The sequence below is a fragment of the Acinonyx jubatus genome, chromosome B4, assembly GCF_027475565.1.
Source record: "Acinonyx jubatus isolate Ajub_Pintada_27869175 chromosome B4, VMU_Ajub_asm_v1.0, whole genome shotgun sequence".
NCBI lineage: Eukaryota > Metazoa > Chordata > Mammalia > Carnivora > Felidae > Acinonyx > Acinonyx jubatus.
The window spans coordinates 370,487-388,642 of record NC_069387.1 but is presented as its reverse complement, the minus strand read 5'-3'; the positions used below and the strand labels follow the sequence as shown (position 1 = coordinate 388,642).

The window sequence follows — 18,156 nt, the reverse complement described above, 5'->3', positions numbered from 1 at the left end:
ACCCACATCTAAAACCTGTTGCTCTCAGCTCAGCTGCCACTTGAAGGCAGAGCCCTTACGGCTACTGCGATCCTCACACACTTTGTTAAAATAATTGCTGACGGTTCATATGTGTACGTGTGCAAGTCAGTTACTTCTGGAAAGCCCTGCTCACGGTTGAGTGCTGTCAGGATGGAATAAGTTGACATAAGCAACGGTTACCTCTCAGGGTTCTCAAACACAGTTGTCGGTAGTGCAGAATGGCTTTTGCTGGCCTTATGGGGTCATGTATCTCTCATTTAGCTGATTTCAGTGAACTGCAGGAATGCTGCATGGAAAGGAAACCTTCATTGAATCCCAAGCTGATTTCTTCCCCATCTGCTATCCTGTGTCGCTAAGTTTCAAACATGGACAAACTTACGATGTGGCCTCTTCTGTTCTCAGCTGCCATCTGCGTCCCTTCACACCAACCTGCTTATTTGTATATTGAAATTGAGTGTGTTACCCACCTGCTCCTGGAAAAACTGGTAACTTCTGGTTAGGACATTTTGAGAGAAAAAATTGGTTAAATTCCTGAATGAGTCATGCAGAAGTGACCTGTGCGTGTTAAGTCATGGGATCTGGGTGCCTGTGAACACGCAGCAAACTTGTCCACAAGGGGGGAGTGGAACCCCGATGCCCAATCAGGACGTGGGGGTGACGCGGGCTACAGCAGGAGCGGGGTCTGCAGGGCGGAGCGGGCAGTGCAGACATGCAGCCACGGGACAGCTACTGCGGTGTCCTGAGGAGGCGGTCTGCCTGAGAGGTGGGCACGGCTGCTCCAGGAGGGGCTGCAGTAACAGGAGAGCTGGCTGGTGCCAGGTGAGCTACACGGCAGACCCTGGGACAAGCCCCGGACGGACTCACGTGGGATGGCATACTTGTTAAGTCGTGGGCACTGACAGAAAGGGGCGTCTTGACAAGTGTCCAGTAAAAAATGCAGCGATAAAAACAGTACTGCAGCAAGAAGTCTTTGCATCAAGCGTAAGAGTTAATGCCATCAAATATATTTAAGATCCATCCTGATTTTAGGGTACTTGTCAAAACACTGATGGGCTAAATAGGCTAATAGGTAAAAAGGGGAATGAAAAGCATTTCACGTGAGGAAGAATAATTACAAGCCATCCCATAGAAAAATTATTCAACGTTAAGATAACCTCAGGCCTATCAGAAAACATTTTAGAAATCATATTACCCGGGGCACCTGGACGGTTCAGTCAGTTAAGCATCAGACTCTGCATTCCGGCTCAGGCCACGATCCCAGGGTCATGGGATCAGGCTCTGCGCTGGGCTCTGTGCTGGCTGGCAGCGTGGAGCCTGCTTGGGATGCTCCTCCTCCCTCTGTTTGCTCGTCCCCTGCTCTTGCATGCACAGGCTGTTTCTCTTTCTCAAGACAAACTTTAAACAAAAGTCCTACTACTCCGGGAAATTTAAATCAGCCTGCCTCTTATAACTCCAAGATTATTGTGCTTTTCGTCCCTAAGGCCGAGCAGGAAGGCGGTGGGTGGAACCAGGCCAGCAGGTGTTCGTGGAGCCTCATCTGTGAGGGTGCCACGGATGGACTGACAGCCCCGGCTGGCTGGCATTCACGGCCGCGTGCTGTGCGCCGGGCCTTGCACCGAGCCCTCGCCACCTTCTCTGTGACCTTCACTGCAGCACTAGGACGTAGGCAGGAAAACTGAGGCCTGGAGGGGCTGATACTGACCTGGGACCAGGATGGAGCCCTGTGGTCAGCGCCCTGCCAGCCTTGCCCCAGTGAGGAAGCACACAGCGCTCGGTCACCCCTGTGAAGGCTACGTGGAAACACGAGTTCTTACCGAGCCCAGCGAGGATGGTGCGGTTCACCCTGTATTAAGTACGTGACAGGAAGATGACGAGCGGAACATCTGGGTAGTTGTCTTCTGGGGGCAGCGCTAGGAAGGACTGTGGGCGATACGTGTTGCTTCCATGTGAATCAAAGAGAAAGTACACAGTAGTTGAATGCATCTTGCTGAAGGGTAGTTTTAAGCGTGCACCTAATTTTTGTTCAGCCTCTGTTCTCACGGAGAACATGAGCCCTGCTGCCCATGGCGGTTTGCATCGTTTTTTGGTATTTTGAAAGCTGGTGGCATCGATTTGCTGGTTAATCCCTCCTGCTCTGTGTCTGTGCAGGTGGCGCTGGTGTTCCCCAACAATGACCCCGCCGCGTCCATGGTGGCCTTCTATGGCTGCCTGCTGGCTGAAGTTGTTCCCGTGCCCATCGAAGTGCCACTCACCAGAAAGGTAAAGAGCGTGCTGTCGCCAGCAGGGAGGGTCCGGCTGGGCTGCAGCGGAACGTTCTGTGGTGAAGTCAGAATGCGTAGGTGGCTGGTTTTTAAGTGGCTCTTTATCTCAGCGGGAGGTGGACCGAGAAGCACAGAGGTGTTTTTGTCATTGGGGAGGCTCTACAGGTTCTCGTCACTTGTGTCAGTAGAGGGGACGGTTACTGGATGCGCAGCTCAGCGGCAGGATGAAGCAGCAGCTTTTCAGGGGTGGGGCTGCCGCACCCCGGCCTTCGAGTGCTGATGGGGGGCCGTTTGAGACGGTGGCACAGGGGGATGCAGAGCTGGCCTCTTCCCCTGGCCCTGTGGCTGCGGCTGCGTGTGGAGCAACTCCCTGTGCAGAACACCCAAGAACCAGCTGACCAGCTCCTCCATTTCAAGGGAGACGGGGGATTGGGGGGGCCGAGGCAGGGACACTGTCTCACCAGATGCCCCAGCCCTGCGCTGCCACCACACACAGGGGGAGTCTCACACATTCAGAGCTCCTCCTTGAGTGGGGTGTTCACGTCACCCATTAGGCATTTCAGCCCTTGGGGCCTGCACCAGAGAGATGAACCTCCAAAACATCTGCCTTTGGAAATACGGGGCTTGTGTCCAGCATACCCATGGGGCTCATGCTCCACTCACTTGTCCCAAGGCCCAGCACAGAAGCAACAGTTTAGAAAGTGATTCCACTGTGTGTGAAGAGGGTTCATTTGCTGACCCTAAAGCATCTGCCAGAGGGGCAAGGGCCTGCCAGAACTCCATCTGGGGATAGAGGTGCTGATGGGGACCATTTCTGCACATTGCTTCTACCTTGCTAGTGCTGTTCTGCTACAGCCCACAGGTGCACCCCAGCCCCGTGCCCTCCTCCTGCGTCAACGAAGCCAGTAAGCATGCTGCAGCCCCACATTTGCCTCCTGCCTTGCTAGAGCTGCAGGTGCCCATAGACCGCACAGGGATACCCATGCACGCCTGGCACTGGGAGCCAGGGGCTAGGACACCTGGGCCCCGTAGGTCTGTATCATGGAGAGAGACTGTTCTTGACAGATGGCTTGCGGGGCATTGCACAGACGACAGACTGAAACACAGCCCAGGCTTTCTGGGAGGAACGTCTGTTTACCTGTTCTGGGGCACAGGTTATCTGTCCTGGGGCACAGCCTGAGGTACAGGCTTCAGGTTTGTCACATCTAGAGACTGTGGAGGTGCTCCCAGGGAACGTGGACAGGGGGACAACTTTGCACTTTCCCTTGACTGTGCTCCAGTTCACTGGCACCTCCATGAAAGGAGCCCTAATTTTTGCAACTGTAACCAGGAGACACCTCCAGACATCCTGGTCTGGAGGCCAGCAGGATTTAGGACTGTGGTCCCACAAACTGTATGTATACACATACTTTAAAAGCTGCTGCCTGAGGGCCTGGCTGCCAGTCAGCCTGTAACTAGTGCTCAGTGGGATTCCTCCCTTTGGGACTTAGACAGGTCTCAGCACGCCCTTAACAGTGGGAACATATCTGGAGTACATTTGGCTGCGTAGACAATCAGAGGGGTTCAGGAGACAACCAAGGGTAAGGCTGAACGAGGAGATTCATTACTTCCACAGCCCACTCCTTCCAGACTGGGAGAGGTACCTGCTGCACTTAATACAGAGAGGCCAACAAAACGAGCAGACAGACGAACGTGTTCCAGAAGAAAGAACAAGATAGAACCTTAATGAACAGAGATAAATACTTTACCTAATTAGGAGTTCAAAGTAATGGTCATGAGGAAGCTCACAGAACTCAGGAGAAGGAAGGATGAACACACAACTTCAACAGGGAGATGGAAAATAGGAGGGAATACCACTTAGGTCAAGCCACTTAAGATACAGTAAAGTGGGGCGCCTGGTGGCTTAGCCGGTTGAGCGTCCAACTTCAGCTCAGGTCATGATCTCACGGTTTCTGTGTTGGAGCCCTGTGTCGGGCATGTGCTGACAGCTCAGAGCCTGGAACCTGCTTGACATTCTGTGTCTCCCTCTCTCTCTGCCCCTCCCCTACTTGTGTGTTTTCTCTCTCTCTGTGTGTATCTCTTTCTCTCTCAAAAAATAAACATTAAAAAGTTTTTTAATTAAAAGATAGAAAAGAATACAGTAACGGAACTGAAGAATGCCCTGTGAAGTTCCCACTAGAAAAAAACAGAAGGAAGCAGCAGCCATCAAGAGGACAGGACAATAGACCTCACACAGAGCAGCAAAAAGAAACCAGGAAAAATTTAAGATAGCTTGAGGGACCTGTAGGACAGCATCAATCAGAACAGCATTCACAATGTGTGTGTCACAGAAAAGAAAGAGAGAAAGGAACAGAAAACGTTCCTAACCTCGGGAGAGAAACAGACATCCAGGTCCATGGAGCCTGGAGAGCTGTAAGTAAGATGAATCCAAGGAGTTCACACCAAGACATGTTATAATTAAAATGTCAGAGGCTAACGAGAGAATCTTAAGAGCAGCAGGAGAAAAACAACTTGTTCCATACAAGGAAACAGCTAAGATGGTCAGCACATTTTCAGCAGAAACCTTGCAGCCCAGAAGGGAGCGGCAGGATATATTCAAAGTACTGGAAAGAAAACCTACAACCAAGAACTCTCTGCCCAGCAAGGGCCGTCATTCAGAATTGAAGGAGGGATAGTTTTCCAGACAAGCAAACCGTAAAGGAGCTCATTGCCACTAAACAGGCCGTGGGAGAAATGTTACAGTGAGAGGGCCTTGATTAGTAGCAAAATACGAGAGAGTATAAATCTCACTGGTAAAGGTAAATGTACAGTAAAGGTAATGGATTAATTGCTTACTAAACGAGAACGAAGGTTAAAAAGACAAAAGTAGTAAAAATCAGGAAAACTACGATACTTAGTTATGGGATACACAACGTGAAAAGATATAAATGTAACATCAAAACATTAATTGTGGGGAGGGCAGGTAAAAACTCAAGAGTTTTAGAGTATGTTCAAACTTAATATATAAATACACACACACACACACACACACACACACACAAGATTAAACGTGTGTGTGTGTATAGGCTGTTATGTGTGAGTCTTATGGTGACCAAAAAGCAAATACCTCTAATAGATACACAAAACACAAAGGGAAAGAAATCTAAGTGTAATACTAAAGAAAGTCATCAAACCACAAAAAAGCGAAGAAGAGAGGAACAGAGAGGCCCAACTAAAAGAAAAACCAGAAGACAATTACCAAAATGGCAATAAGTACATACTTATCAATAATTACTTTAAATGTAAAAGAACCAAATTCTCTGATCAAGAGACACAGAGTGGGTTAATGGGAAAAAACAAAAACGATCTGCTGCCTACAAGAGGCTCCGTTCAGATGTAAGGACGCACACAGAGGAAAGTGAGGGGTTGCAGAAAGATACTCCACAGAAGCGGGGACGTAAAGGAAGATGACTAGCTGTAGTTCTATCAGACAAAACACACTTTAAACCAAAGACTGTAATAAGAGACAAAGAAGAGGAGATACTTAATGATGAAAGGATCAGTCCACTGAGAAGACACAGCATTTGTAGACATTTATGTACCCAATATGGAAGCACCTAAATCTATGAAGCAAATATTAACAGACTTAAAGGGAGACATGCAATTCAGTAGTAGTAGGGACGTCAATACCCCACTGACATCAGTGGACTTAATTTATACTGAACACTCCATCCATTAGCAATAGAATACACATTCTTCTCAAGGGCATTTCCAGTGTTCTCCAGGATAGATCACATGTTAGGCCACAAAACAAGTCTCAATAAATCAAGGAAGGCTGAAATTCTATCAAGCATCTTTTCTGACCCATAATGGTATGAAAGTAGAAGTCAGTTACAGGGAGAAAACTGGAAATTTCACAGATATGTGGATTTTATGCAGCATGCTTCTGAACAGCCAGTAGGTCAATGAAGAAATCAAAGGAAAAGTCAAGAAACAGCTTGAGACTAACTTAAACGGTAGCAGAACATATGAAAACTTCAAAGCTCAGCAGAAGTGGTTCTAAGAAGAAAGGTCACAGCAATACAGGCCTACCTCAGTCCATCAGAAAAATCTCTAATCTGAAACTTTCAGGAACTAGAAAAAAAAAAAGCAAATGAAGCCCAACCATGAAGCTGATTCTTTCAAAAGATAAACAAAATTCATACACCTTTAGCTAGACTCAGCAAGAAAACCAGAGAACAGGACTCAAATATAATCAGAAATGAAACACAAATTATAACTGATGCCACAGAAAAAGGGTTAGGGGATACCACCATGAATAACTATATGCCAACAAATTGGGCTCCTAGAATTGGATAAATTCCATAAATGTGCACTCTTCCAAGGCTGAATCATGAAGAAGTAGAAAATCTGAATACGGGTTAGTAGTAAGTAGATTGACTCAGTTATCAAAAACCTCCAGTAAACAGAAGTCCAGGATCATCAGATGGCTTCACTGGTGAATTCTGCCAAACATTCAGAAAGATTTAATACCTCTCCTTCTCAAACTCTTCCAAAAAATTGAGAGCAAAGGAAACTTTCAAATTCATTTTTACAAGATCAGTGTTGCCTGATACCAACACCAGGCAAGGATACCATAAGAAAATAAGATTTCAGGCCAAATATCCTTGGTGAACATAGATGCAAAAATTCTCAACAAAATATTAGCAAACAGAGCTCAATAACATGTTAAAAGAATCATATTCCATAAGTTAGTGGGATTTATTTCAGTGATGCACAAATGGACCAACATTTGTGAATCAATCAATGTGACATACCACACCAACAAAATGAAAGATAATCATATGATCATAGACACAGAAAAAGCACTAGCAAAATTCGACATTCTTTTTTTTAAAGTTTTTATTTAAATTCCTGTTAACATATAGTGTAATGTCAATTTCAGGTGTACAGTGTAGTGATTCAACACTTCATATGACACCCAGTGCTCATCACAACAAGCTCGCTCCTTAATCCCCATCATGTTTCCCCCACTCCCCCACCTACCTCCCCCCTGATAACACCATCAGTGTGTCCTCTGTAATTGAGAGTCTCAGTCTTGGTTTGCCCTGACAAGACCCCCCTCTTTTTTTCCCTTTGTTTTATTTCTTCAATTCCAGTAGGAGTGAAATCATATGGTATTGTGTTTTTCTGGCTTCACTTGGCATAATGATCTCTGGCTCTATCCATGCCATTGAAAATGGCAAGTTTCATTCTTATGACTAATTTTCCATTGCATATATATATATATATATATATATATATATATATATACCCCATCTTCTTTATCATCCATCAGTTGATGGACACTTGGGCTGTTTCCATGGTTTGGCTATTGTAGATAATGCTGCTGTAAACATAGGGGTGCATGTATCCCTTTGAATTAGTATTTTTGTATTTTGGGGGGTAAATACCCAGTAGTGTGATTGCTGCATCATAGGGTAGTTCTGTTTTTAGCTTTGAGACTTCCATAGCTTTAGCTTTTAATTTCTATACCATTTTCCAGAGCGGCTACACCAGTTTGCATTCCCACTAACAGTGCAAGAAGGTTTCCCTTTCTCTACATCCTTGCCAACACCTGTTGTTTCTTGTGTTGTTGATTTCAGCCATTCTGACAGGTGTGAGGTGGTATCTCATTGTAGTTTTGATTTGCATTCCCCTGATGACCAGTGATGTTGAGCATCTTTTCTTGTGTCTGTTGGCATCTGGATGTCATCTTTGGAGAGATGTCTATTCGTCAACATTCATTTTTTTGAGTAAAGAAAGTCAACAAAGTGAGTATAAAAGGAATGTACTTCGACATAATAAAGGCCATATATGACAAGCCCACAGCTAACCTTTCATTCAGTTGTGAAAAGCTGTAAGTTTTTCTTCTAAGATCAACCCATTCTTGCCATTTCTATTCAACATAGTATTGGAATTCCTGGGCATAGCAGTTAGGCAAGAAAAAGATGTAAAATGGCATTCAATTACTAAGGAAGAAGTAAAACTATCTCTATTTGAGGATGACATGATTTTATATATAGAAAACAATAAAGACTCCCCCCAAAAACTCTTAGAACTTTTTAGTGAATTGAGTAAAGTTGCAGGATAGAAAATCAGCATATAAAAATTGGTTGCATTTCTATACACTAACGGTGAACTATCAGAGAAAATAAAACAATCTCATTTATAGTTACATCAAAAAGAACAACATATCTAGGAATAAATTTAACCAAGGAAGTGGAAATACTCTGAAAATTATAAGACCTTGGTGAACGAAATGAAGACACACACACACAATGAACGGAAAGACATTCCATACTTAGGGATTGAGAGGAGTAATATTGTTAAAATGTCTGTATTACCTAAAGTAATCTACAGTATTCAGCACAATCCCTATTAAAATTCCAATGGCACTCAATCTAACTGTTCACAGAAATAGAAAAAACATTCCAAAAATTTGTATGGAACTACAGGAGAACCCAAATGGCCAAAACAATCTTGAGTAACAAGGGCAAAGCTGGGGACACCTGGCTTCCTGATCTCAAGCTCTATTACAAAGCTTTAGTAATTAAAACAGTATGGACACATAGGTCAGTGGAATAAAATAGCCCAGAAATAAACCCACACATACATGGTCAATTTAGGACAGAAGATCCAAGAATACACGACAGGGAAAGGACAGTCTCTTCAATAAATGATGTTGGGGAAGTTGGACAGCTATGAGCCAAAGGATGAAACTAGACTCTCATCTTACCCCATACACAAAAATTAACTCAAAATGGATTAAAGACTTGAATGTAAGACCTGAAACCGTAAAACTTCTAGAAGAAAACATAGGCAGTAAGTTCCTTGACATCAGTCTTGGGATGATTTTTTGGATTTGACACCAAAAGCAAAGGCAACAGAAGCAAAAACACACAAGTGGGACCACATCAAACTAAAAATCTTGTGCACAGCTGAGGAAACCATCCACCGTCAACCTACAGAATGGAAAGAAATTCTTGTACATTGTGCATCTGATAAGGGATTAATATCTAACATACGTGAAGAATTCATACCACTTAATAGCAAGAGAATCCGATTAAAAAATAGAGGATCTGAATAGACGTTTTTCCAGAGGAGACACACACGCACACACACATAGGCACAAAGATGCTCAACATCACTAATCATCATAGAAATAGAAACCAAAACCACAATGAGGTCTCACCTCATACCTATTAAAATGGCTAATATCTAAAAGACAAGAAATAGCAAGTAATAGCAACTACTAAAGTGCCTCAAAAAATTAAAAATAGTATTACCTTATGATCCAGCAGTTACACTAGGTATTTTTCTAAACAAAGGTATAAGCACTAATTCAAAAAGATACATACACCAGATATTCATTGCAACATTATTTATAATCAGATATGGAAACAACCCAAGTGTCCATCAATGGATGAATGGATAAAGAAGAGATTATATATGTATACCAACGGAATATTACTCAACCATAAAAAAGAATGAAATCTTGCCATTTACAACAACATGAAGGGACCCTGAAGGTATTATGTTAAGTGAAGTAAGTCAGACAGAGAAAGACAAACACCATGTGATTTCTCTTAAATATGGAATCTAAGAAAACAAATGGACAACCAGAACTTAAAGAAACACAGCAGATGGTGGATGCCAGTGGTGGTGGTTGTGGGGTGGGTGAAATGGCTGAAGGGAGTGAAGAAGTACAAACTTCCAGTAATAAAGAAGTCATGGGGGTATAGTCACAATGGTGACTACATTCAGCGATACTTCATGCACATTTGAAAGTTGCCAAGAGAGTAAATCTTAAAAGTTCTCAACTTTTTTTGTGTATTGGTAATTTTGCAGTATATACAAATATTGAATCATCATGTTATACACCTAAAACTGCTGGAATGTTATATGTCAATTATATCTGAACCTTTTGAAAAAAGAACACTGAGCCTAGTGATCTGTCAATAACTATGTGTTTGCATATCTCATTCCTCAGTGTCATTACACTAGAAATCTGGATAAATTAGAGGGTTTTGACTTTATTTTGGGGGATGTTGGTTGTTGCTTACGTTTTGGTGTTTGGACATGATTGAGTCCCATGTTCACTATGATTTGTCAGATGTAATTCCAAATCTTGCTCTCACAGTGTATTCGAAAATAAGAAACATATGTTGTACATACCCCACATATCGGTGTCAGGTTTTTTGTCCAAGGCTTACTTGCAAGTGCTTGTTGCCAGTGTTCCAGGCTCCACCCCCGAGTCCTATGATATTCACAATGGAGAAATGTGGAAGAGTTTGGGGACTGAGTGAATGGATAGCCACATTCTTCTAAGCGATTCTTTGGCACTGTGGTAAATTCCACTACGGTTCACCTGAAAGCCTACTCGGGGCATATGACGCTCCTCCTTCAATTGATATTAAATTCAGTGGGTTGAGGTCTTTTGGAAATGCAAAGGGCTGGTTACCTGACTTCAAGGCTCAAAGCCCTCTGAGTTCTGTCGTCAATAGTGTCAAAACGATAATCTGGAAGAATTTGTAGGTTGCTGTTCGTACAGAGACTGGCTCTTAGCACTGCAATAACCAGATGGTTATCTCTGTGATGTTCTCATGTGATCAGTTGCTATTATTTATGTGCTTCTCATCACATAGAGGGTTTAGACTTTTCTACTTAAGTCTATAGCCTGATGTCTCCCAAAGCAGAGCTGGTTTGCAGAGGAAAATCACGTGAACAAAGAGACACGTGCCTCTGCCCTTTGGGTCACGTGATGACACAAGCACGTCATTTCAAATACTGCTGATGCAAACGTGTGCCACCGTATAACATTTCTTAATACACACTTGGATGTATATTAAATGAATAAACATTATTCATTTAAATAAGGAGGTTAAGTATCCTTTGGATGTTTGACAGGCACGTAAGCGGTTCACTTTAATTGTACTGGAAACCTTCCTAACTGTGTGAGTATTAGGTTACTGCAGTAATAATCAACGGGAGGGGAGATGTCATTAGGTGTGTTCTATCCTAGGCCCTGGGGCCCAACCATCCCCTTTGAGGCTGAGAGCTCTTAGTGGCAAATCTGGTGGTTCGGCAAGGGTCCGTGCAGGTGTGAGCACCCACAAGCGAGCTCTGCTGGTACAGGCGTGGGCAGGGGAGTACAGTCTCACCTGTGCCGTGTTGGCCCTGCTGGGACTGGGCTGCCTACTGTCTTGGGCATCTAGGCTGCGACCTGCCAGGTGGTGTGCCCTCACCTCCCCAGCCCACGGAGACCCTTGGGTTATCGGCCTGAACCAGGGGACCAGAAGGCACTTGTCAGAAGAAGATGCTAGGTTCCTCCGTCCATAGAGCATTTTCTGCTGGGAAACAGGACCAGGAGATGACTTTGTCTCAGTGAAGCCAGAAGCTGCGTGCCAGGCCTCGGGCTCTGAGCTCAGAACATGACATTCGTGCCTTGGAAGACTTTTCTTAGTTTTGAACAGAAGACCACATTGGTCCTTTGCAGGTCAGCATGGGGTAAGGTGTGCACGGAAGCGTAGGTGATGGAGTCGCACACTTCCTCTGCCAGTTCTGTGCCACTGGGTTTGCCACGAAGGGCCTAATGAGAGCCGTTTTCTAAATCCTGAATGTTGTTTGATGGGCCGAACAATTTAGTGTCCTGTGTGTTTCTTCACTCTCCCTCCTAGTTCTTGGGTGGGAGGAGAAAGCTGCCCTTTCTGTGAGGGGTTTGCAGTAGGAAGGGCTGGAGTTCCTGGATGATTTGGCCAGGGGGCGTGGGGGAGCCAGAGGGGAGCCTCCAGGGGCCTCCTGAGATGGGCCTGGCAGGGTCGCAGCAGAGCTAGGACAGCCTGGCGCTGTCGCCCTCCTGAGGCGGCTGCGCTTCGGTTCAAGCCGGCTGTGTGCAGGGAGGCTCTGTCGGCCGGCCGGAGAGCAGGCCCAGCCCACAGTCCCCCTCTGCCCACACGGGCTGGGCCTCAGGCATGCAAATCTTACAGGAGAGTGACAGGCTGTTAGGAGGGGCCAAACTGTGCATGTTCCAAAGTACCACGGGACCGGAGACACAACGGCCCGTGGGCCACGGGCATCAGCAGCACCGTGCATGTGTGAGACGCCTTTGCGCTTCTGTCCTGCTCCACCTGCTGAGAGCCAAGGAGCTGCTCAGCTGGCACAGGACAAACTTGGATAAACACAAGCCTCGTGGTGGGGGGCCCCAGATGCAGAGTGAGTTCACGAAAGGGACTTTTCTGTGAGCCGTCCTCGCATTTGTTAACACCCTTCTGTGTGTGAGATTGCTGCTTCCTGTCTGGGAGGCTGGGGCGGAGCAGACCCTGGTTGGGACGTGTCCAGCCTGGCCTGGTGGGTGCTCCAGGGGTCGTCGGAGAGACCGGGAGGCTTCCCACGAGGCGACGTAACGTGGCACCTCTCTGTTGCAAGAGGGTTGGAGGTGACAGGCTGAAGTCAGGTGTGGTCTGGCTTCTCTTGACGAGCCAGAAAGAATCATCGTCAGGATTTTGTGACCGGGGAGGTGGTCACCGGCTGCCCTGACAGCACAGCTCTTGAGAGGGTGGAGCCCCAACCGAACCGAGGAGGAACCACGGGCCGGGCGTGTGGGCCTTCCCTGGGAAGGTGCACACGGAGCGCCGAGTCGGGGCCAGAGTGCACAGGCTTCATTCAGTCTCCCTGAGACGGGACGGCAGCTTCCCGAAGCCAGCGGCAGGTCGGGCCGCCTGGAGGCGGCTCTTTCCGCAGGCTGGGCGGGAGGCCCCATGTAGAGACGGGGCCCGGGGAGGACCGTGGCTCTGACGTGGTGTTGAGAGTGTGTTCACCCGCTCCGGGCTCTGGGGTCAAGCACGTTCAGCTTCAGCGTGTGAAGGAGACACACGGGCTTCTTCGGGAGCAGGCGATGGGGTCTCGTCTGCGCCGCTGGGGTTGGGTGGGCAGACCTGTTTCTGCACAGCTGCCTGGCGCTCCAAGTAGGAATTTTCCAGATGAGGAGGACAGAAGCCCCTTGGAGGTGAGGTCTGAATTTGGGGCTGAACTGTGGCATTCGGTCCATTACTCTTCTCATCTGCTGTCCCCTGCTGCTGCCTTATGTCAGCTGTCTCGTGTGTGTGAATGTGTCACTTTGAACATCAGTCTCGAGCAGGTTGTAGAAAGGGCGCAGGGGTGGTGTCTGCCGAGAAAACCGAGATGGGTTGCGAGCCCTTGGCACGGCCGCAGGCCCTGGCAGGTCCCAGCCCACAGACCCGTGCTCACTCTCCCGAGCTGTTGGCTCATGTGGCTCTGAGGTAGCGAATTCCTGCTCACAAAGAAATGCCTCCCTGCCACCAGACATGACCTCAGAACTTGTCTCGATGTTTGGCAACATGACCTCCAAATTCACATTGGAGTGAGTATTAAAAACTCCACTTGAAAAAGCATTGCTTGAGGGAAAAGTACCGTGAGGGTCCTGAAACGGGAACGTCCCTGTCCGTCGGGCGCCAGCCCCCTGCTCACCTCTCTGCGCTGCATGGGGTATCGGGAGGTTGGCGGTGCGATTCCGAGTGAGGAGACCTGGATTTCACCGTAGGGTTAAACTGTGAACCAGTTGCTTGATAGGCTCGTTTGAAGACATCCGTGCTGCTGATTTTACCCACTGGAGACCCTGTCACCACACGCTTTCTTAGTGAGGCGTACGTGGGCGGAGTGACCGGAAGGCAGGGCTGGTCTGCCCACAAGCTTGCTGGGTTGTCCGCGGGCTCAGGAAGGGCCCGGTGGGAACAAACCAGGGTGGCCGGTTCACCGTGTTGTGATGTTTCAGTTGTAGGAATGTCCGCTCCTTGCTGGCTTTCGTTTTATTTTCTAAATCCTGGCTGGTGTGACTGTGGGGATGAAGAAAGCCGGTTGAGCAGACCTGCTGCGGGCAGCCAGATGTGGTCAGCAACAAAACCACAGGTTGGCAGCCCCTGGATCGCCTCTCCGAGGAAAGCTCCATCCCGTGGGGTCCGCGGGATGCCGTGCTCCTAAGTCAGTGCTGGTCATTTGGGGCTTCTGGTGCTTCTGGTGCTGGCCCGCCAGCATCCAAGTCCTGCAGCAGGCGCCTGTCCGGCTGTGTCCTTGGTCACAGACGTACTCCGGGCGCACAAGGGTGGCAGGCCTTTTGGTTGGGAACGGGCGTCTAGTTCGCCCACAGTGGATGTCAACAGACACAGCAGGGCCCTGTGCTCTGAGTAAAGTCAGGCTCTGTGTTACGGAGGAAGACGAACCCTTTCTGCTCTCCACGACAGTTACGTTCTATGGTCATAGTCTTAGGGAACTGGAGGGAGTCGTAGCAGCAGCTGTTTAAGGGACCCACTATGTGCCAGGCGCACACTGAGCACTGTCCATGCTCCTCCAGTTTATTCCTTGCAGCAGACCCACTCGAGGGCTCTGCTCTCACCCCATGGCACAGGTGAGGAAACTGAGACTGAGTGACCTCGCCGTCCCGTTCGAGGTCACACAGCAGCAAGCGGCAACCGGGGCTGTGATCCCAGTTCTGCAGAGTCCGGGGAGGTTCCCTCCCTCCCAGAACCCAGGGACAAGGCCACGTCTTGCCAGGAGGGTACCCGTCCTTCCCGGCTTTGTGACTTCTGTGTCTGTCGCCTCTCCCAGGACGCGGGGAGCCAGCAGATTGGGTTCTTGCTTGGAAGCTGTGGAGTCACTGTGGCCTTGACGAGCGACGCCTGCCACAAAGGGCTGCCGAAAAGCCCAACCGGGGAGATCCCCCAGTTCAAAGGTAAGCTACAGCCAGGAGCCTAGTTGGGGGTCTGGCTCTTCACTCAGGAAGGTCCTGCGTCTCCCCTGGACATGCTCTTCTGCACACGGAATGCAATACGTCTGCTGTTGTCAGCCTGCCGTGTGGCGTGGTTTACCCGGCAGTATGTGTGCTGTTGACGTTGTCTGAGGCTTGAGGAAGCACTGACGATCCCCCCTGGTTCATGTCACATGGGCCACAGGAAGGGGAAATGACTTGGCAAGCCTGGTTTCTGGGTAGTACACCTCTCAGAGGGGTCTGTTTGTTTCTTTGCAAGGTTGGCCAAAGCTGCTGTGGTTTGTCACAGAGTCAAAGCATCTCTCCAAGCCCCCTCGAGATTGGTTCCCACACATCAAAGATGCGAACAACGATACCGCGTACATAGAGGTGAGTTGCAACGCTGCCCACGGGCATCGAGCAGTTGGGCCGACCTTGGCCTGACTGGGGCAGCCGCGTTGTCCTCTCTGTACCCCTCTCTGCACGTCCCCATCTCATTTCAGTATAAGACCTGCAAGGACGGAAGCGTGCTCGGGGTGACCGTGACCAGGATCGCGCTGCTGACCCACTGCCAGGCTCTCACGCAGGCATGCGGCTACACGGAAGGTATGGGCAGGGCCCTGACTCAAGACTGCGTCCCTGGGAGGCTCGTGTCAGCTGTGGAGGGACTGAGTCACTCCCCCTGGTAATGGAAGGAGTGATGTCAGGTTTGCATGGAGCTCGGCAGGCGGTGCCTTCTTGTTGCCCTCGCTGTGCAGGGCGAGAGAGCTCTGGTGTCTCATCTCTCCAGGATGTGGGTCCTGATGGGATCAGACCCGCCCCATGACCTCACCGAACCCTCGTGACCTTGGCAGAAGCCGTATTTCCAATGGCAGCCATGCCGGTGTGCGGGCTTCCACCCATGAACTCAGAGGGCACGGCTCAAGCTGTAGCAGATAGTTAATTCTGTGGGTGTTCATGCCTGGGTGCAAGTTAGGGTCTCTGGGATCTTCAGAAAAAGCCCACGTTTAGCCCACCCCTAGCAGCTCAGGGAGAATCTCTGATGGGGATTCTGCGAGCTTCTCAGGGTGGGCAGCAGCTGCTGAGGGTGTGGTTTTTATGACGCACACTCTGTCTCCCGAACAGGACGGTCCTGGAGGCCAGGAGGTAGGTGACCAGAGGTAACCGTGGCCACGGTGCTGGCTGGGGGTCATAAAAGGCAGGGTCCACCCAGGTAACCAGCTACCTCCTGGCTGGGGCTTCTGTGACCAAGGCCCTGCCCTGGGGACTTGGACGTGAGCGCAGCCCTGGGGCTGGTGCCTGAGGAAGCTGGTGGTGGCATCTGCGCTGCCCTGGGGGTTGGATGCTCCTCTCCTTCTCTGTCCCCAATGCCACTGGCAATGTCTCTCTGAAAAGACAATTCATTTGTGTCCTGGGGATGTTCTGGCTCACGTTTGGTCCCTAAACTAGTTTCCAAGGTACTTTCACCTTGAGACACGTGACTGCTAATCGTTTCTCACAGCCTCAGGACTTGTATTCCTTGTTCTGCTTTCTTGAAGGTCCAGGGCTGTCGCTTTTACGGGTGCCGGAGAAAACACACACACACACTGGCTCCTTATTTCTAAAGTGAAAATACTCGTAGGACGTGGAACAGAGGCTGTTTCCTTCACGCGGGGACGCCTGCCTTCTCTGTGAAGTGGGGTCAGGTGCACGATACCAAAGCTCTGGCGAGCAGCACAAGGACAGCGTATGGACCTAAGAGGAGGCGTCAGGAAATGCCCGGTGTCAAGTGTGGCTTCAGAAAAGTTTTTCCACGTAGCTTCCACGTGCCACCGTGGCCCTTGTTTTCAACTATGTATCGTTAGCAGCCTTTCTCCCCGCTTCATGAGGTGTCCCCCATAAACCTTGAACACTGTTCCGTCACCGTCCTTCCAAATCCCGTGCCTCCTTTATGACTCCAGCCACCCTGAGGCTTCTAGTGATGTGACGCCCTGCCTTTGCTGGAAAGCACTTCCCTTTCCTGGGGTATCCCATGATGGAAATGAAAAGAATCTTTAAAAAGTTACAGGCAGGGAGGGGCAGTAAGGACATAAATAGAAGGAATAAAATGTTTTAAGTGGCCTGTGAAGCCGTCGCTGTTAACTGATGTGTCAGGAGGCTAGAAACACTTTTCCAGGTGGGCAGTGTTTTTAAATGGGTTTGCAGGCTGCAGGATGTCTGCAGAGGTACTGGGAACCATGTTTCCAAGGTCCTGTACTGCCCCTGACATGATGTTGGATTGTCTTTGCCCTTTGGGCTGTGCTACATGAAAATCTTCCGTTTTTATTTGTTCAGCGGAAACCATAGTGAATGTGTTGGATTTCAAGAAGGACGTTGGGCTCTGGCATGGCATCCTAACAGTAAGTGTGACCCTTCCCCTGTCCCCCCCGGGCCACAGCCAGAATTAGGGTCTGTACACACGGCCACTCGCCCAAGCCCCTCTCGCATTGGGGAGCAAAGCTGTTAATTGCTGGAAGCTTTAAGCTGTCTGCTAATGCGACTTCCCAAGCCCAGGAAGCCTGCGGGAGTCAGCCGCTCACGGGAGTCACAACCCCCCTCCCCCCCCCACCATATAGAGGTGCAGCTGTCGAGGAAACAGGGTATCTCTCTGCCCCCTTCTGGAATCACGACTGCGATGATGTTAGTTAGTCACTTCTCCCGTCTGGGTCACTTTTCCTTTGCATTTGGTTTCACTCTGACACTGTTGTTCTTTTTCCTTTCTGTGAGTCAGTGCTTGTGAATATTTTGCAAACCTGCTTGGTTATGCCACAGGGGAAGCGCTTTACAGGTCCCCCTTGTGCTGACAGTTCCACTCCCGTCATAAAGAAATGCGTGCCGCCTCCTTGTGGGCGCTGCCTGGCCAGGGCGGGCAGTTCAGAGCTGCAGGCGCTTTGATGGAGACCCAGCCTGGTTATCTAAGGTCTGCACAGCCCTTGCAGGTGTGCATAGCTTAACTGCTGGAGCATCGCTGTGTCAGTTTCATAGGTGGTGATCTTTACTCCCCTGTTTGTAAGTTCCTTATGCTAAGCTTCATCTTTTCTGAGGTAGAAAATTCTAGGGGCTTTTGCACGAGTG

The 18,156-nt window shown here is 48.7% G+C and overlaps 1 protein-coding gene across 11 annotated transcripts in view; it reads left to right on the top strand.

The window, feature by feature from the left end:
* DIP2C (disco interacting protein 2 homolog C) overlaps window positions 1-18,156 on the top strand; it is a 408,190-nt gene that overhangs the window by 282,237 nt on the left and 107,797 nt on the right. For all 11 annotated transcript variants that reach the window (XM_053225170.1, XM_053225168.1, XM_053225171.1 and 8 more), the window contains 5 exons: window positions 2,170-2,280; window positions 14,925-15,048; window positions 15,344-15,453; window positions 15,567-15,669; window positions 17,377-17,441. In XM_053225170.1, the coding sequence (XP_053081145.1) occupies window positions 2,170-2,280; window positions 14,925-15,048; window positions 15,344-15,453; window positions 15,567-15,669; window positions 17,377-17,441 (513 nt within the window). The remainder of the gene's footprint in view (window positions 1-2,169; window positions 2,281-14,924; window positions 15,049-15,343; window positions 15,454-15,566; window positions 15,670-17,376; window positions 17,442-18,156) is intronic.